This window comes from Sander vitreus, chromosome 4, assembly GCF_031162955.1.
Source record: "Sander vitreus isolate 19-12246 chromosome 4, sanVit1, whole genome shotgun sequence".
NCBI lineage: Eukaryota > Metazoa > Chordata > Actinopteri > Perciformes > Percidae > Sander > Sander vitreus.
The window spans coordinates 18,933,205-18,954,269 of record NC_135858.1 but is presented as its reverse complement, the minus strand read 5'-3'; the positions used below and the strand labels follow the sequence as shown (position 1 = coordinate 18,954,269).

General features: G+C 39.3%; 2 protein-coding genes across 3 annotated transcripts in view; one reads left to right on the top strand and one right to left on the bottom strand.

Annotated features, from left to right (window-relative positions):
- The first annotated feature begins 972 nt into the window (after positions 1–972).
- Positions 973–21,065, top strand: part of poc1a (POC1 centriolar protein A) — a 49,697-nt gene continuing 29,604 nt past the window's right edge. Inside the window, exons 1-9 of one of the 2 annotated variants that reach the window (XM_078248853.1) lie at positions 973–1,051; positions 6,023–6,107; positions 6,255–6,426; positions 6,613–6,792; positions 6,930–7,037; positions 8,094–8,209; positions 10,913–11,046; positions 14,848–14,916; positions 15,177–15,317. In XM_078248853.1, coding sequence (XP_078104979.1) covers positions 6,095–6,107; positions 6,255–6,426; positions 6,613–6,792; positions 6,930–7,037; positions 8,094–8,209; positions 10,913–11,046; positions 14,848–14,916; positions 15,177–15,317 — 933 coding nt within the window. In that variant the 5' untranslated portion in view covers positions 973–1,051; positions 6,023–6,094. Of the gene's footprint in view, positions 1,052–3,111; positions 3,335–6,022; positions 6,108–6,254; positions 6,427–6,612; positions 6,793–6,929; positions 7,038–8,093; positions 8,210–10,912; positions 11,047–14,847; positions 14,917–15,176; positions 15,318–21,065 lie in introns of those variants that run through there. The other variant, XM_078248852.1, reaches the window with a different exon arrangement.
- b9d2 (B9 domain containing 2) lies at positions 4,132–4,983 on the bottom strand. Its single transcript, XM_078248854.1, has one exon. It carries the CDS (start codon positions 4,817–4,819, stop codon positions 4,292–4,294), a length of 528 nt encoding a protein of 175 aa, XP_078104980.1. The 5' UTR covers positions 4,820–4,983; the 3' UTR covers positions 4,132–4,291.

The window sequence follows — 21,065 nt, the reverse complement described above, 5'->3', positions numbered from 1 at the left end:
TTATTTCATATTAATGTTCAATATGTTTGCTTGTTGGTTGATGTACGCACCAACCACCAAGGCAAATTTCTTGTAAGTACTTACTTGGCAATAAACCTGATTCTGATCATTTTGAAATGTGGTTCCCCTTGCATGTCAAGTAGAACCTATGATTGCCAATGTAGATGATGAACTAAATCTTTTTTTTTTTTTTATGTTTTGGTGCTGTATAGTGATGTACCTCTTTACTCTCTTTACCAATCCAGAGTATTTTAATGCACTTTGAGAAAAAAGGGCTATACAATGGCAAAGAAGACGGTGGAAGTTGACAGTATTGAAGATAAGATAAGAGCTCTTTGAAGGTTTAAAAGGCCATCATAAATGACTCAAGAACTCCAACAGATTAAAAAAATAACATTAAAACATCCGCTCTTCCTGAAAAGGAAATGCTGTGTATGTGGCCCATGCCCAGATTTAATTTCAAGTAAGCAGATCCTACTTTCCCTCAACAATAGGCATAATTGTTCTTATCCCATATACTTTGGACATGTCCACACAGTTTTGAGATAAACAAGAAGGCTTGAATGCTTGGTTTAAAGCCTTGTAACGTGTGTGTGTGTGTGTGTGTGTGTGTGTGTGTGTGTGTGTGTGTGTGTGTGTGTGAAACACCTAGGTGTGTTACTTAATCACAATCCTAAAGTTGTGATTATGAATAAGTGATGTAGGTAAAAGGAAAGGATTCCAGTTAATTTGTCTGTTTCTCTTCCTCCTTCCTTCTCCTCCCTCACTTACTGGAAACAATAATTAAGAAGTATGAAGTGTTCCTGTCAAATGATCATATTCTTGATTGGTTGCATTGCATTGTCTGGGTACAGCGTTTCAAACAACATACATGCAAAGATTAAAAACAACAACAAACAACAAAACACCTATGGGTGTGCCTAATACAGAATATATGAAGTTGACTGAATACTTTACTGTAATTAAAATAAAGGCGAGGATGGCAGAAGGGGACATTTTGGAGAAATTCTTGACATTCTTCTTGGATTGAACAAGGAATACCATCTCACAGGTGCAACAAACAGGGAATGACCATTGACCAATGACTCACATGCAATAGGTTTCTAAAAAGACAAGGAAGTTAATATCTTTACTAAAGGAGAGGATAGTCAGCAAAATCCTTATCTGAACTCATATCAACAACTTTAGGATGTTTAGTAAATTACCTTTGAAAACAGGTATCCGCAAGCAAATATCACACTTCTTTGAGTATTTTATTAACGTTTTAAATAACTGGCTCTTGAGTTACCAGGTGAAGTGCAGCCTGTTTTTATGAATACATCTTAAAACAGAAATGACTAAACGTTGTGTAAATAATATGAAAAACAGATAATTACAGCTAGTTGTATGAGGTAAGTAAGGGAACTTAGTATGTTGGCTATGTGACAAAGCAACAACCCAGCTGAAATGGCTCACAGGGGATTTGAGGGTTTGTGTTGACATTGAATATGTCAACAACAGAGTGGGTTATTTATTTAGTGAATGATCCTTGAAATACTACATTTGAATACTTACATCAGAATTTTTCTATGCAATTTCTTTCTTTTCTGTTTTCACCTGTTTAACATTTTCATAGCCCTGCATGTGGTGTGCTTATAAAGACATACTTTATTGATCCAACAATGGGGAAATTACTTTTTTCACTCTGTTGTTAGTTCATTACACCCAGAAGTGCTTTGAGACCGAAAAGCTCCTGCCTTAAACAAGTTTTAACTGGTTTGTGCTATTTTATTGACAATTTGGGAATATGCACCAAAAAAGTAGCCTGACAAGCCAGACACACTGACCCTGGCTGCAAATTACATTTGCTGCCGCTAGGGTGCGTCTAGATTTCTAGGCTACCAAAAAAGCACAACTGACACAATAAGGGCCTTTAGGTGGGTCTTGTTTCATTACCTGATCTTAAGATAGAGAAGTGTTGTTAGAATATACTTTTTCAGTGCAGTATGTGCTAATAGCAGAGGTGGAGGAAGGAGTCACATTATTTACTTAATCGTTCACTTAGCACTTTAAAAATACACTACAGGTAAAAGTATGCATTCTTAATTGTACCTAAAAAGGAAGAAGGAAAAGTGTTACCAACATGTAGGCTGCTAATAGTATCAAAATAGTACATATTATGAAGCATGTCCACTGTCAGTGTTATTATGTTATTAGATTGGTATTATTAATGCATTAACACATAAGCAGCATTTTAGTGTTGAACTGCTTTATAGGCATATTATAGTCTAAACAACTATTAAATGGCTGTCAGATACAAGTATTGAAGTAAAAGGTACAATATTTCCCTAAGAAATGTAGTAAAGTAGAAGTATGACGTAGACTAAAGAATGTGTGACGTGTGACGTGCACCAACAACACCAAAACAAATTCCTTGTATGTGTTAAAAAACGTACTTGGCAATAAAACCGATTCTGATCCTGATTCTGATTCTGAATAAAATGGAAATACTCAAGCGAAGTACAAGTGCTTCAGATGTGTACTCAACAGTCTTTACGAACAAAAAACACTTTTTCTTACCACTGGCTAATAGTAAAAAGCTATCACGTATTTTCTAATTGCATGAAAAAACTCTGTTTAAATTTAAGACATGTTTATAGATTTTAACTACTGCATCATACATGCAAAGTTTTCCACTGCCTTTATACACTAATTGCATCCCATAGTCGTATTTATCTATATATATTGTTACATTGATACGAGCTAAATATATATGTATATATATATATATGTATATATACTATATATATGTATTTATTATTATATGGTTACATTCTTGGTTACATTCTTAATAGTAAAGAGTTCTAACGGTGCAACACTGCTGACACCTGGCGGTAATGGTGCGTACATTTTATTTCTATGGGTGCGTCACTACAGTTCAAAATTAAAGTTTTCACTCAAATATCTAGATAGATTCATATCATTTCAATAATTTCCTCTTGATTGCTCAACTGGAAAGCATTTTATTTAATCATACTTTTACAATATTATCTTTGTAACATGACATCGCAGTTTTACTCATAGAAGTTATTAAATGTATACCTTTCCCTTTAAGAAATTCGCCGCTCAGCGCCCAATCGCGGCGCGTAAACTGAACTTTATTGTTGTCAGCAACTACCAGCTAATATAGTTGTAAGCTAACGTTAGCCGAAAGGTGAGCTAACAATAGACTATCGTTTGTCTCATTCACCGTAATAAATAAGTAGTGATCAGTTACATTTTAGTTGTAACGGTCAGGACAGTCGGTCTCACGGGCTGTTTATCTCCAACATCAGGAAAGATGACTTCTGCACCGGTGAGTATAACTTACGTTATGTTAGCTGCATGGTACACTAAAGTTGGTTTCCCGTTTGTAGCTTCAAAGCTGTGTATATGTAAAGGTAGCAATTTAATAGTTATCGTATATGATATGGGAACTTTTCTCTCAAACATGTCACAAGAAATATCTACGTTGTACGTCTGTACAGGTCAAGTCTACAGCACAACTCTAGCAACTAAAACATCAAACTGTGACATTAAAAAAAGTCTAAACTTTTGTGTGTTTTTTGAACACTTTGTTGTGTAACAATGTTAAAAGTGAATTACTATTCCGTCTGTCTGTATGCTTTCACTGCAATCTATACCTTTACACTTGTGTAAAAGCCTACTGTATATAGTGTATAGCATGTAGCTAGTCTTGAAATCCACACAGGCTAGGCTGTATGTTAAATAATGCCACAGAGTTTTGTATGCTGCTTAGGTGTCATATTTAGGTTGTTTAATATTTGATACACTATTTTTCCCTTTGTTATAATAATTGTTTTTTTGTAGCATACAAACACCCATAACATGTATGTATATCAGTCAAGTTTGGGATGTAAGATGGAGTGAAAACCACGAAAACATGGCCTCGTTCTGAATAGTAGAGTAGTGAAGTTGGAGTTGTTAAAAAACGTGGGTTCGTATATACATTGAATATAACATTTTAAGAACTGTCTAGGCAATGTAGGATGAAGAAAAATAACGTTAATTGTGAATGATCTAGCTACCCACTAATCCCAGCTCACATTGGGCGAGAGTGGTCTAATAATGACATATCAACAAGAAACTAACTTCGTTAAGACAATATTTTCTTTATTTACACATCTAGCGCTAGAAAGTATATAAAAGCACAAACAATTTAGAAAAGAGTACAAAACTTGTAAAGTTAAGACCTCCGCCTGCACAATATAAAATCCATCACATGTTCCTCAAGTCTTCATATTTGACCGCGTTAACTTTCGACGCCATACTTGTCAAAGTGTCTCATGATGATGCCAAGCTCCAGCTCCACAGTTCCCATAGCTTCGGTGTGCAGTCTGTATCTGTCCGCTCCGCTGTATATAAGATCCGGGCTACGGAGCTGGGGTCCACCGCCGACAAACATTTGTGCCAACTGCTCTTGCCATGAGCCGAGCGGCCTCCAGGTCACACAGCTTATCCGGTGATGTCCGGGGCTGGAAGGGACATGGCAGTACCCGTAACCGTACAACTGACAGCGCCCGAAAGAGTCCTGGTGCCACACTTGAAAGTGAAGCTTTGGCCAGCCTTGGAGTCCCTTAGTCGCGTAGTGCAGATCAATCGGGTGACTCCAGTACGCCATGTCTCCTGTTTGGGGGATATCCACCTGGGTCTGACCCTCCTTCAACCCAGACAGAAGACGCCATGCTCCTCCTGTGTGAACTCCCCATTTGCAAAATAGACTGTTCTGCGGGAAACCACCGGCCCCAATGATCTGGCCTATAATGTGCAGCTCTGCCATGTTACAAATGTCCACTTACACAAAACATGCAGCACCGAGAAGCCCGCTCTAGCTAGTCTTCTTCCGAGTTTAACGGCTAACATAGACTAGCTAGCCCTATGTTGACTCGCTAGCTAGCACCACAGCTCCCGTCTCCTTGGTGATGCCTGCTGTTACCACCGGTTACCACCATGGATGGGCTGTATATACCTCGTCACATTTCACCCGGAGTGTAGTTTCTCAGGCAGCACTTCCTGTCGTAATGCCAACAGATCCTGCATTTTTGAATAGCATTTAGAGACATAAAGCACAAACTTTGCCAAAATAGTGTTAGTTTTTCCAACACAATACCAGAAAATAGCTATTTTGACTGGTGGAGATTTCTTTGCGGTGGCACAACTTTGAAAACCGTTGCCTGGCAGGCTATGCGGAGGGCGTAAATAAGTAGGGGTGTCCCTGCGACGTGTTTCCTTGTTTGGCATCGTTTATAAAATAACATATGTGCATTGGAGACAAATACATAACACATGACTACATGTTCATTAATCATTATCAACCACTGATGAATACTGAATTCTACTTCATTGCAAGGCTCAAAACGAGTGTTAATTTGTTGCATTGTCTGGAATTAAACAGGGTTTTGTAAGTCTAGAAACAAGTAACACTGTGGAACAGTGCCGCCCCACGGCGGGTACTGACAGCATCCAAGTCCAGCCAGTTTATTTTGTAACAGAAAATGCACTATGTATGGTCAAACATTGTGTATGTTTTCATCGGGGGCTGATTGTGACTGGCATATTAACAATGCACCACAGAACGCCACAGGAAATCCTTTCTTCCTGTGTCAATCAAACTACAATATATCTAGATACTACTACTATCTAGTCTGCCCTGTTCAGCTCTTATTTGCACCTTACCACCAACCTGGTTATTTTTATGATCCTCGTGAATTTGCACCTTACAGATCTTTATTGTTTATAGTTTTGCTTTTATTTGCACTCTATATATTTGAACTCTTTCACACTTTATACTGGAACTGCTGCAAAGCAATTTCCCTCTGGATGTCAAAGTGTTAAAATAAGTAATACCCAAGGAAAAAGAAAAAGATGGAACTTTGACTGTTGCTTATTTAGTCATGACTAATGTTATTAAGAAATACTTTGAAACAAGTGCTCATACGCTTTAATGTGGCTGCTTCCGTCTGTCTCTCTGTTTACCATGTAGTCTGATCCAACTCTAGAGAGACATTTCAAGGGTCACAGGGACACTGTTACGACTGTGGACTTCAGCTGCAACATGAAACAGATTGGTAACTGCTGCCTTATTTTACTCTATGACCAGATAATTTGCTGCACATTTGATGTTGTCTTTTTTATTTTATTTTACTGTGTGGCATGTTTTCTATGTTCATGCACAATATGTTCAGTTCCTACACCTGTGCTCCCTCCTCTCCCAGCCACAGGCTCTATGGACTCCTGTGTGATGATCTGGAACATGAAACCTCAGATGCGAGCGTATCGTTTTGATGGACACAAAGATGCTGTCCTTTCTGTTCAGTTTTCTCCCTCTGGCCACCTGGTGGCCTCGGCCTCCAGAGACAAGACTGTACGGCTCTGGGTTCCCAGCATGTGAGTTTTGAAGTATTCCAGCTTTTGTTGTAGGTACATCTCTCATTATTATTGTATTGCAATAGAAAGCTACTGCAAAGCACAATGATTCTGACTCATAAAAGCAACAAAACTAGACATTTGTACTGAATTGTCTGCTTCATCCAACATAGAAGAAGGTTAGTGTTGTCTTGTGTGTGTATACAGGAAGGCTGAGTCAACATCTTTCAGGGCTCACACGGCTACTGTGCGTAGCGTTAACTTTTCTGGTGACGGACAGAATCTGGTCACAGCCTCTGATGACAAGACCATCAAAGTGTGGACCGTCCACAGGCAAAAGTTTCTCTTCTCTCTCAACCAGCACATCAACTGGGTCCGCTGTGCTAAGTACGATCTACACACACAAAACATTTCTCAATTGTTTTACAACTTTAATGAACACATTTTAATAGTGAAAAACTGAAGCAGAAGACGTAGATAATGGACAGTTTTTGATCTAGAATTTTCAATGGATTTTTTTGCAGGTTTTCTCCAGATGATCGTTTGATTGTGTCGTCCAGTGATGATAAGACTATAAAGCTGTGGGACAAGAATAGCAGAGAGTGTATTCATTCTTTCTATGAACATGCTGGGTGAGCACTTGAGACCAGAAAAAAATATGCATGTGAAAAATTCTGATGTGTTTTAGGGCTTTGACTTTTGCTCAAAAATCATATTCGAAGTTCGTTTGTTTATTAATATTAATATTCGAATATTTATTAATACTATTTTGACCATTAAATGCCTTCAGTAAGGCTTATATTGGTATCAAACTTCGTATATGTTCTGTCCACCAGAGGGCAGTGTATCAGTCAGTAGGCGTGCAATGATGTTTTCAGAAGAAAAACACACTGCCACAACAATTTTTTTTATTAAAAGTCAGACCCTGGATTAAACACAAACAGTATGCTTTCAACAGGAAGGTCGGATATTTCACCGTAGCCTACGTAAGTGGTCTGATGTTTATACTTTTGCGCTGGTGTGTGCGTCGAGCCGCGTGTGTGTGTGGGTGTGTTTGGGTGTGTGTGTGTGTGTGTTAGAGTGAGAGAGTGACGGTGATTACCGGTAGCTTCAGAGCGAGTAGCGACTCTAGAGTCATAGTGAGAGAAACAAAGTGTCTCCCCTGTTCTTTCTGACCACGGTGAAATCTGGAGCAGGAAAAGTTAACCCTCTCCTAGATTTTATGTTGTTAATGGAGAAGGAGAACCAGGAAATGAGTCGGGGAGGACATGCAACGCTACCACGCTACGGCCGAGCGAGAGTTACATTTTGAAATTGTAATTGTAAAATTTCGAAATTCGAATATTAAGGGCTGCCTAATATCCGTTAGAATATCAATATTTTTTTTAATATTCGAATTATATTCGAATATTGAAGTTCGGAGTCAAAGCCCTAATGCTTGTGGGAGAAAGAATTGCAGTGGGTAAACAAGATTAATCCATCTTTTGTCAGTGTTTCTTCTGGCATTTTTGTAAATGTTAAGGGGTTTAGAGCATTATTTACTGTGTAATTTATAATTTGTTTTAAAAATGGGCACACATATTTAGACTGATTCAGTAACAACATCTCTAAAAGCATCAGCTTCAGTTATAGAGTGTTTGTTAACAAATACCACATTTTATTAAATGTCATGTTTTCTTTCTCCCAAGTTATGCAAACGATGTGGACTTCCATCCCAGTGGAACATGCATCGCTGCAGCCAGTACTGACAACTCTGTCAAGGTGTGGGACATCAGATCCCATAAGATGCTACAGCACTACCAAGGTATGAAGTATTTAGCTTGTAATTATCATCATTTGAAGATCATGGTCAATTGCTACACCAAAACCACAATTTGCATTTAATCACTGTTTTAATGCAAAGTTATTATTTGCAATAATAAATGACAACCACATCCAGAGGCGACGTCAGCCGATTTTGCCAGGGCTTTAGCCCCGAATGTTTTGAGTGTAGCCCCGGATGTATTTTGAAAGGTTGACTGACAAATATGAAACTGGACAATAGCCTATGTAAACCCTTGAAATCATAAGTTGCCTTATTTCATTGTGCTTTGGCTTTGCAAATACTGCATACATCAGTCTAATACATTGATGCCATTAACACAAAATTTAGGAGCGCAATACTAATGATTTAGTTTGAAGTTCCTGTGACGTGACGTTTACAGTCCATGGTTCAGACTCAAACACACGGAGCTCTGAAGCAGACCTGAGCTTCGCTTAGTGTCCACTCTTGATGTAAAAAGCTGTGCAGCTTCAGGTTTATAAAGGACGCGCTCTGCTGTCGACATGCTGCGGCAGATGTGTCGCGTTTGTGCTCCTTGTATTTCTGTCGTAGTTTCGGTTTTCCACCTCATTCAGAGACCAGAGTCTCAAACGGGGCTCTGAGTCTGTCAGACGGTCTGAGATCTACTGTATCAGCAGAGCAATCACGTATTGCACAGCAGACTATGGTGCAGGTAGATTATTTTCTAAAATATAGTGACTTTATTCTAAAACTTTATTTTTCTCAAAATATCACCCCCAGACACCTCGCATCTTAAGTCACCACACAATTCTGGAAACAAAACCTTGGCCTTTGGGTTGCCAGGCCAGTTATGATTAGGCCAAATGTTGGTGCCATCTAACTTACATCTACAAACTGGAAGCTAAAATGAACATACACTGGCTATTAACAAGCAGGGCAAGCCAATCACAGTTTTGCATTGCATTCAGTTTATTTAAATGGGTCCGGGCTAAGCCCCGAACCTCCTCAAGTCCTAGAAACGCCCCTGACCACATCAACTCTAGAGCCAAACATTTATGGAAGCATTTACTACATTATTTGCTTCAAGACACTCAGTTTAGCCACTCTTGATGCCTTTTAGCTATTATATGAATAGAGCTTTTATCATAAAGTGGATCCCTATCACAGTAAAACCACTCGCAAAAACCACAGCCCAATGTTTGTATTTGGGAGATAAATGTCTTAACAGTCAGTCTTGTCATCCACTCCCACCCAGACTCTGCAACACACAGCTGAAGTAAAGCCCCACCTCTAGACAGTGAAAAAGATAAAATTAAGCTATAAAGCTCACGATTAAAGTGGTAATCAAGATCCCTTGCATATTCAATAAGCCAAGCCATGTTGCCTTTTGTCAGTCTGCCTCTCAGTCTGATGGTCCAATCAGCTCTCTTAAATGGATTTGAGTTGTGAGATCTAATAATGGATAATCACATCTGTCTGAGGAGATGGGGCATGAAGATAAAAGCCTCTCCTCTCCTTTTCCTCTCCTCAACTCTCCTCTCACTTCACATACTGTAGTTAGTCACCAATTGTGCCAGCCTTAAGTGTCAAATTGTGGTTAAAATGTGGTGTGGGTGGTTAATTCAACTGGTTTTGTGTTTGCATTGCTCAGTAATCCTTGCGTGATCCTAACCCATACCCAAAGAACACAATCCCCCTGCTCCCAGTATAATTTGATGCATCTTTTTGCAGCTACTGTATCAGTATATCTTATTTATGTCATAGCATCTTGCAGCCAGCAGAGGGACCATGTTGCTCGTTGAATGTCTGGCTGCCCTCTCATTTGTCTCAGTTAAGAACTCTGTTCACTAAATGGTAGATTGATTTTAGGTCCGGGGAAGTTTTGATTAGTTGCTATAGGCTACTATACTTGACGTAATGATATCTGCTAATGTAAACCTGATGATCCAGGCAACCATGTGGTCTACTGAAGTATCCTTGAGCAAGACACTGAACCCCTTAGGTGCTGGCATATGACTGACCTGGTACTCAGGCATCCAGTTTTAGAAGGAAAAGGCAAAAGAACATTATTCTAAGAGTGTCAATAATGGATGAACTTTTTTAGGATTAACATTGACAAAAAAAGTATTTTGTCTACATCCAAAAAATTAGATCTCTTTAAATTGTGTCATTGTTTATTGTCATCATGATTTTAATCATAATGTTTAATAATTCCATGTTATTTAAAGCTACAAAATACAGCAATGCCTGATGAACAACAGTGATTTTTTATTTTTTTTATTTTTTTACATTTAGTCTTTAATTGCACAAGGATACACTTCAGTTTGCATTACAGTTGTTTCGCATTGCCAGACCTTCCCCCACAGCACTGCGGAGGAGGGATGGGAGAAAAACGTGCTCTGGTTTATTGGCATTTCTTTAAACCAATCACAATTGTCTCGGGCGGCGCCTTCGCAGAATAGCCTCGGGAAGGAACTTCTTTTGGTGGAACATGTGCCCGTTCCAAAGTTGTTTTAGTTTAGAATGCCAACGCAAAGTAAGCGGAAAGTGACGGACATCCGGCCGAAAAGACGGACATCCGGTGTAATTTCCGGCTGCGCCTGAACAATCCTGGAAATGAAACGTCGTTGATATAGACTAGCATTACAGTAACAAAATGTCTGTTCTAGTCCTGTCATAAACTGTGTGTGTGTGTGTGTGTGTGTGTGTGTGTGTGTGTTTCAGTCCACAGTGGTGTGGTGAACAGCTTGTTTTTCCACCCGGCTGGTAATTTCCTCATTACTGCATCCAGCGATTCCACAATGAAGATACTGGACCTTGTAGAGGGCAAGCTACTGTATACACTGCACGGACACCAGGTACACACACACACACACACACACACACACACACAAATACATATGACACATGCAGTTAACCCAGTCATGATCAGGTCATGTCTGTAGTCTGCTCTGCTGTTCCTATGTATTACTTGTGTGTGTGTGTATGTGTGTGTAGGGGGGGTGGATTGTGAAAGGTTTGGTATGGACAGTTATCCTTTGTGCATGTTTGATTCTGTGAAGTGTGTGCGTCTGATGCCTTTTTTGTATGTATTTTAGTACTTGCCAGGCGAGCGGGCAGCCCACTCATGACTCATCTCAGGGTTGTTGGAAGGAAACAGAACTGTGTTTCTCTCTCTGTTCCTCTAGATCCTCTCCTCCTCTTCCTCATCCTGTCTTGTTTCCGTCCTGTCCTTGTTCTCTCTCGCACTCCTCTCTGTGTATTCTGGGGATGTTTTAGCATTGCCACTATCATTAACGTCCTCATTTTCCTCCTTGTCCTTCTCTATTGTTCCCACCTCCCATATACTCCTTTTGGCTGGCTGGACTAGTTGGCCGGAAGGCTCACTGACTGTACCTGTTTGAACAGCTGATGGACTGGCTTGCTGGCTAGATGTGGAGATCAGTTGCTTGCCAGTACCACATGTGGTCCATCTGTTTATCTATCCCTCAGTTTGACTTTTGCCTTTGTCACACACGTTTCTCTTCAACCTATTGCCAAGACTCTTTTCTTTGTCAAGAAATAAACAGCACTTTTCCCCTTCTTGCTTCACACCTCCAAATTTGTCATCTCCTGCACTCTGCGTTTCCCTTTCTGTTGTTGTTCTTTTTGGCTCAGTGGTGACTTCCCCAATCTGTGAGCGCTCAGGGTGATAATTGTCTCTCCAGTCGCATAGCTTGAAATTAGGAGAGACCCCATCTGTTCGGTGTGGGTGTGTAGGTTTATTTCTGTTATGTGTTTGTTTGTCTGTGTATGTGTGTAGACCTATGTGCATGTACTGTATATCAAAACACATCAGGGCTCTGAGGGAGTGTTTATTTCTGTTGGATCTGACAAACCGTTGTTTACCTCGCCTCAGGGGTTCCTTACCTGGCTGGGTAGAATGAGCTTAATTTAGGTTAATTTGTCTCTCTGCTCCTTTGTCTGACTAATCCAAAACTTTTTTATTACGAAAGTCTTCAAATTAGTCAATACACTTAAGCTTTTAAAGACCCCACGAAAGAGATGGCATGGTAGTGTTTTTACAAAGTTATTCGATTTTGAAAATTGTTGCAAAACAAAAAATCACAATACATATGATTTTCCATTAGGGGTGCAACGGATCACAAAACTCACGGTTCGGATCGGATCACGGTTTTGAGTCACGGATCGGATCAATTTTCGGATCAGCACAAAAAAGGGGGGAACAATATATTTTTTTTAATCCTTTCCATTTATTACTTACGGTGGGAAAACAAAGGACTTTCACCCCGGAAATGCGTGTTCCTTGGGAGTGATTTAATCCAAACCACAACCTTTTTCCTAAATGTAACTAGTCGTTTTGGTGCCTAAAGCGGAGGAGTCAAGTAAGAGACGGGAGAGAAGAGGAGTCGAGGCATTGTTGCCTCAGAGCCGCCATTTTAAAGCGACGTCAACTAATTATGAAATGCAGCACAGCTCCATCAGCTGTCTATTGTGCTGTACTTTATGATATCTGTCAGATGAGCAGAATAGTGTTCATGACAACTTCTATATTTACTTTTATTACAGGGCCTTGTTGAATACTTGATTGTGATTAGTCAGTACGGTCTGTTAAATCTGTGTAACAGACAGTTGCTAAGTATAAAAGACCATTGCTATGGACGGAGTTGTGGTCATAGACTCTGGATGACCACTTTTAAATCAATATTTGTGCTCATACGGAACTCATTCAGCAGATCACAAATGGAGAGAGAGGGTGGAGAAAACGATGATCACCCTGTGTTCTAATTTGCAATAATGACCGGCTCGCTCTACATTATCCCTTACTTAATTCAATTCACAACTGTGTGTGTGTGTGTGTGTGTGTGTGTGTGTGTGTGTGTGTGTGTGTGTGTCTGGCCATGGCAAGTGCCAGCCTGGCAGCAGGCATTAGTCAGAGCAGAGACAGAACATGCTGTCTGTCAGGCCGTCGCGTTGCCATAGTGACACCGTCTGCTTCTCTCAGGTGCTTCTGGGAAACCATTCCTCACCCAAACCAGCCTGTCTGAATGCCAGCCGCAGGACACACAGCTCCTCTTAACTTCCCAGCTGCCTCTCTGTCTGTTTATTTTCCCTCCTTTTGTCTGTTCTCTCCTTCATCCTCTCTCTGAACACAGTCAGAGGGCTCATGTCGAATTGTTGACCCCATTGTCAGTTTGTTTTCAAAAGAAAAAAAACGAGAATTAGATTTCTGAGTTTTTCAAGCTGAATTGTGTCTGCCTTCCAGGTTCATGCACGCACACACAAACACACACACGACATGCCAAAGTCCTGACATCCGCAGGAGATCCTTTTTGGCTTTGACCATGTGTGACCTCACCCCACCTGAGTCTCTGCTTTCTGTTATTGATTGCTCTGCCACAGCTGAGCATCATTTTGTTTCCTAAATGCTTTGCGTTATAGACCCCAAAACACTTAATCTTCTTCAGTTCTGCTATATTATAGATAACCTTTGAAGTGAGTATTTATTATTATGTTTGTATTTTGTTAAATTATGTAGTGTTCACTTCCCCCCGCTTAACATGAATACCTAAACCTTTACTACAGTTATATATATAATAGAAACTTTTTATTTTTTTTATTTTTCAAATAACAATATGTATGGTTTGAAAATGAATAAATGGGCTGAATGCAACAAATATATGGCAACATTTTTCACAGGGATTGTTTATTTTTTTTTAAGACTGCAACTGACAGCTGTCTAAAAACAATCTAAAAAATGTCCATCACAGATTGTGTTAAGTCTATATATTGCTTTTCAGACCAACTGTCCAAAACCCACAGATATTTAGTTTATTGTCACATAAGACAAAGACAAGCAATGAGTAGCTGGCCCTTGTGTTTGTGGTTTGTGCTTGAAAAATGACTTCAAACAGGGGTCGTCAATGTTTTTTTAAGGACCCCATAACTGAAAGAGAGACAGAGCAGGGACCCCCTACTACTTATATTGTATAAAGATTTAGTTGCATATTAAACTGGGCTGGATAGATGGAAATAGATGGATCAGTATTTATATGTATACATCATGTTTTAATGTAAAACATACATGTGAAAGGCACAGTGTATCCTTAAGCTTAACTAAATCGAATCATCAGTATTGTGTAAATTAAATTTATTTTTTTATGAATAGGCCGATTTATCTTTACTAATAATATGTTGGATTCATGGTAATGTCTATTTTCAGGCATATTCTAATTTAAAAAAACAACAAGAAAAACTTTCAAAGAAATATCAAACAATAATTTGGTGGCCCCCTTGCAGCAACTCTGAGGACCCCCTAGGGGCCCCGGACCCCTTGTTGAAGATCCCTGACTTAAAAGATTAAGCAGTTAACAAATTAGTTGCTGATTAATTAATCTATCTGTTGACTAATTGTTTTAGCCCACTTCATGAGATTGGTGCTAGATGTGCACAGAATAGATCTTCCAGTGCTTGTTGTATATTTTTCTTGGGATTAGTTTTTTTTGGGGGCACACAATTTCATAGCAACAATGATATTGCTTTTCCTTTCACCTTGAATAAACAGTTTGCAGCGTATAGTTTCAGGATGCTTCTCTATGATTTTACTGTGTTATCACCTCCATTCACCACCTCTCTGTTTCTCTTTCCCCTCACTCCAGGGTCCAGTGAACTGTGTGGCCTTCTCCAGGACAGGAGAGTACTTTGCCTCTGGAGGTTCTGATGAACAGGTGATGGCTTATTCTTCTAACTGATCCAAAACATTGCCCAAGATATAGTCTACCAATTGGCAATGTTATGTGTCTTCCTTATACCACTGATGGTGAAACAGAAAGGAACATTGACAATTTATGAAACAACACTCACACAAAAAGAGAAAGCAAACTGTTTTTCATATGGCTCAATCCATTCTTTGTATATAAGATTATTGGTAATATTTGACTTTGAAGTTTTATTGTGGAACAAGCAATGATTTATATTCACCTTACAGGTAATGGTTTGGAAGAGTAACTTTGACTGTGCTGAAGGCAATGATGGCATCAGGCTGCAGCATAAAACTGCTTTCAGCTTGCAGGCACTACCAGCCAGCTCCACGGCACACCCCTCGCATCCATTTGTACTCCGCAGCCAGGTAAGTTCAGACAGCGGGAGACGGCCACAGCGAACTGACAGCAAATCTACTTTGATGTCTCATTTAAATCCAACATTTTATGTAATTCCTTTTTATCCTAGACACACAGCACCTACCTATGTACCTAGAGCAGTGTTCGGACTCAAGTCCGGATTAGAGAGGTTTTTCTGTTGTCTCTGACTTATCTTGGACTCATTTGTATTTGCACTTAGACTTCTCTTGATCTCGCCAAATATTCTAGTTGGTCTCGACCGAGTCCAGCAATATATGCTTTTTTTTTTTAAAGTAACTTCCTTCTTTAAAAAATAACCATTGATGAAGTGTGCTTATTCAGAAAACAGGTATTGGTTTAATTCAAAATCCATCTAGAACTGGCATTGACATTGATCTCCTGGTATATGCCTAGCTGCGTCATAACTCATTTTCATTTTGGCCACAGACACAATGTCGTGGAGCACTTTGTACTATGGATTCTTCAGGTGAAGTAATAAGTTCAAGAATGGGAACAGGAACATTTCTTTAGTGACACCTGTGTTGCTTGTTATTTGTCACAGACAGGCTGTTGTTGCAGTCATTCGGTATGCCTCTTAGCCACTAAGTCACCAGGATGCCCCATATTTCAGTTGATTTTGCGGTTTGAAAATGTTTAAGGTTGATTATAACACTAGGTGATCATCTGGAGCTTTCTGATTTCAAGCCCAAGGATTTCCATAGCCATAGCAATTCCGAAACCTTTTGGCGCTAGAGGCTACAGTATATGTCTACACTTAAGAAAAGGTTTGAAAGTAATCAACAACATAGTGATGATTTCGATATTCATGTGGCTAAAAAGTTTTTTTTCCTGAGGGTTGTCAAAATGATTTAAAAGCGAAGTCATCGTATAGTTCAACCCAGTCTCACGGCAGTTCGTGAAATGGTCACGTTATTTAATCTATTGATTTGTGTTCACAGGGACGTTTTTCTTGTTTTTTTCGTGGTGGCCAGCACGAAAATGTAAAGTAATGTATTTCAATGGGAAGCATATTTCGTGATCACAGCACGACTACGGTAGGGAGTAGTATGAAAAGCCGAAAATCTGCGTAGGGAGGTTGGTCGATAATAAAGGACTTTCACCCCGGAGACCGGGGATTGCGTCCCGCATGTGGCGTTTTGTTTCCCCGTTGTTTTCCTAATCACAACCGTCCCGTTATTCTCGCGTGTCCCTGCAGCCATCTCCCGGCATGTGAGGCGTCCTTTCCCCGTAGTTTTTTTTCCTAAACCCAACCTCCGCCGTCCCATTGTTGTTGTCTCGTGTCCCCCAGAGACCGCAGATCGTGTCCCGGGGTGTGACGTTTGCTTTCCCCGTTAATCTTTTCGTGCTGGCCACCACGAAAAAAACGAGATAAACGTGTTGTTGTACACAAATCAAAAGATTAAAAATAACGTGACAATTACATGAACTGCCGTGAGACCGTGTTGTATAGTTTGACCAACAGGGTATATACACACAAATGTACACACACTGACATGTCTATGTACGCAAGTGCTCACAATTGCACAAAAAAGACTTTGCATGCATGTGTGGTGACTACCTCCAAAATAAACATAAAGAAACACATGCACGTGCACAGATGCCCCTCAGTATTTCATGCTGCCAATGCAGCTGGCTTATTTCCTCCCTGCATATCCTTCCTTTGAAGTCTGCAGTGTGGCCCAAAGCTACAATCATATCTCACATGCAGGGCAAGAAATACCTACTTATTCCTGCATCTACACTTTGATATGAAGGAAGTTTTTTTTTTTCTTCATCTTTCTGACCACATGAAATTAATGAAATGTTAATTTGTGCTCTACATCCTCAAAAATAGAGACATTTTACTATTTATTTTTAACAAGTAATGAAGTATGACTGTGTTTAAACACTGTAATTACTGTGTCTTATGAATTAGTTAGAGTGCTGAAATGAGGCCCTGACAAACTAAAAGGAAAGATGAAAAAGACATTCCTTCAAGTGCACGTTAAGCTAAGTCACTCCTCACTTGGCTTGTGGTTATGATTATTTTTTCTTGTCCTATACAGTCTTATTTCAATGTATTTTATATAAGACTCTTGTAACTTCCTACATTCATGCTTAGTCTTCAGACTGAATGCAAAGCTGCTGTTGTGAGAGTACAGGCTGATGTATTATCAATAAACCCAAACAATGGGAGCAGATAAATTAGTGATTAGACATTCAGTTTTCTGCCCTGTGTAGTCATAACTGATAATTTAGGTGCTATTGGTGGTAGTGGTATTGACACTCTATAGATCTTTGGGACATCTGTCTTAAAAAAACCTTCACAAAATGGAAGTAGAACACATTTCCATTACTAGTGATAAATCATTTATTAATTAATACTAACATTAATTCTTAGGGTTGAGCAAATTTATTTCCTCATCTTCATGGCAGGCAGGGGTTTGATTTTGAAAGGGACTAATGTTTGTGTCATACAGTAACAGTACAGTATTATTATTATTTATTTATTATCATAATTCAAATTTTGACATAAGAAGGTATGAGGTAGTGATAAAATCTGCATCTGATATGCTTGTTGCTTTCTTGGTCACAGAAAAACGGGCACTTTGTTTTATGAAGTCATCCGAGCACAGTTGTCACAGCACACAAAGAGCATGCTTTTATGCACATGCTCCTGAATCTGTGCTGTTCACAGGTTCAAACTATGGCTGCGACTAACAACTTTTTTCATTATAAACATCTCATTTGTTGATTTCACCCCCCTGAAGAATCTTTTAAAAAAAAAAGTCAGAATAAAATGAAAAAACCCAACACGTCATGCCATGAGCCCAAGGTGACATCGTCCAATGCTTTCCAAACAATAGTCCACAACCCCCAAATATTCAGTTTACAATTATGACAGAAAAACACAGACTAGAAACAGAAAATCTTTTGAATAATTCCTGAATGATGACAATTACTCAATAATTACAAAAGTGTGTGTGTGTGTGTGTGTTCTTGTTTAACTATATTTGTGGGGACCAAAAACCAGGAATACAGTATACTTGTGGGGTCCGGACAGCTTTGTGGGGCCACAATGCTGGACCCCACAAGTTTAAAGGGCTGTTTCAGGGTTAAGACTTGGTTTTAGGATTATGGTTAGAATTAGGTTATCGTTAGGGTGAGGGTAAGGGTTAAGGTTAGGCATTTAGTTGTGATGGTTAAGGTTAGGTTAAGGGGCTAGGGAATGCATTTTGTCAATGACGGGTCCCCAAAAAGATAGTGAAATGCTGTGTGTGTGTGCGCGTGAAAAGAGTTCAAAAATATGGAGGTTACAGAAAAGATAAATGATTAGAAACAAACAGAAAGTGAGAGTAGTGCAGCTATTAGCGATGTTTAAATATTAAAAGACCTTGTCAGATGTCACACACACACACACACACACACACACACACACACACACACACACACACACACACACACACAAAGGGGACAGGGTGTCACCGGCTGGCTGGGGAACCTCAGGGAGTGGTTTGGATTTCAACTCCTTTGACTGCTACAGTGTTACTTACATCAACAAGGGCACAGCCAAGGTGCTCTCTTTCTGTCTTTCTTTCTCCTTTCTTTCTTTCTCCTTTCTTTCTTTCACTCACTCACTCACTCACTCACTCACTCTCTCTCACACACAAACATACACACACATACTCTCACATACACGCACAAACACACACACTCCCTGTCTTTGCTTTCTCTTATTGATCGCTCTGCTAGAAGTCAGGAGCCACCCACAGTGATGCTGCCTTCCTTGCCTTTACACTTAATTAGAAATCCAGAATAGCATAAGACTCGTAATTAATAATTTATGTAGCAGGTGAAAAAATAGACACGGTGTGATATTTAACCAGTGCTAGTAATACTAACTGGGAACTTAATTACTTTGAACTTTAGGATAGTTAACGTCTTTGACATATGACTAATTAGCAAATCTTAAAGTCCCTAGTACATAAAACATATAATACTTAGATAGAATTGATATGGATAGAATACTATGGTAAGGAACACATGTTACACACGTCTTATAATGTACTGTTTATTCCAATGTCAGCATGTTTTTACATTGAGACTTGATTACAAAAGATGTAGGACAATTTCCAAAAGATGTTCCCTGAGACACTCTGTAATGGCAAACACGATGTTGATGTCAGATGTTTCTCTACAGTCAAGTTAGGCTTAGTATTTGCAAGCAAGTGTTTAAGCAGCATCAGCTATGTGAGGGTGGTTATTTCTAACATCTCCTTTACATTGACTTGTGTAGTGCAATGCTTGAAACGTATTCTCTTCTTCTGAGAACTACTGTCCTTGTAAAACCCCAATGAAACCTTTCTTTGGGATTTTTTTTTCTCCAAATACAGTTCAATTACAGCTGTGTGAAGCTTCATCACTTTACTTCACATCTGCTTGATTAAAGAGCCCATATACTCCTTTTCAGCGTCATATTTGTATTCTTGGGGTCTATTAGAATAGGTTTCCATGCTTTGATGTTCGAAAAACATATTATGTTTCTCATAATGCCCATTGCAGCTGTGCCTCTACCTGAAACACTGTCTGAAGTCTTGGCACGCCTTCCTGAAAATCCCAGTCTACTCTGATTGGTCAGCTGGCCCACTCTTTTGTGATTGGTCAACCAAATTCAAATAAGCCACTGGGCGGGCTGTGCTTGCTCAGGCAGCACCTATGGGCTGCACATATGAAAAACTGGGCTGGCTTTCTCAATCACTGACATCATTAATTGAGGAATTTGAAACGGGAATGTGGCCGACCGTTTTCAGGCAGTTAATAAAAAGTGCTGTCTGTGGGAGAAAAAGCTCCATTTGGAGTAAAATGTGTTTTGTGTACTTTATACATCTATTACATACACAACTGTAACAATTAAAGACTGGAAAAATCCCAAAAGCATATTCAACAACAACATATTTGTTCCCTTCTTGTCCTTTGGAATGTGCTTTAACACTGATTTCTTTCGTTTGTCACATGTATTTCCTTTATCATTCAAACTTCAAATAGATACGTTTTTCTCTTTTACACAAGGAAATAATGAACTGTCCTTACCAGATGGCGTACAAGGATTGACAGCAGAGCAAAAAACAAAAGATATAAAAAAAACAGCTTAAATTCACAGTCAAGTAACTGTTCAGAGCAGTACTCAGCAGTCAAAAAAATGTATGGCTACAAACCAAAGAACAAAAACTGAATGACAGCTCAGCTCTTATAGACCAGCGGATACAATTACTGCCTCAATCAGCATGACGAGGCAGATGATGCAGTTTTTCTTGTTGTAAAATGACAATAAAGATATTCTATTTTCTAACATGTGGATAAAATGCATGCAGAGCATTTTAATGGCTGAGTAGACTTAAAACATAGAGCTATAAATATATAATGTAGGGAAAAGATCAATGCAAAACCCCATGCATAAATAAAGTGATTCATCAAGTTTTTGCAAAGGCTACAAGTAAACCTGGTTGTAATGATTAGGTTGGCTACATATTAGATTTGACTGATGGAGGTGAAACATGTCAGCCCTGGTGGTGTTTGATCTTTTTAGTTTTCTGGCTTTTGTTGACTGCTCCCTGTTAAACATGTTACTAATGATGCTGTTAGCATGTAAGCTTCTTGTTTAGTGGCAGGCATCATATCCACATATCACTCAGCTTTACTTGAAACATCAAGTCAAAAAAAGTACTTGTTTAAAATGATTAAAACAATAATAATAT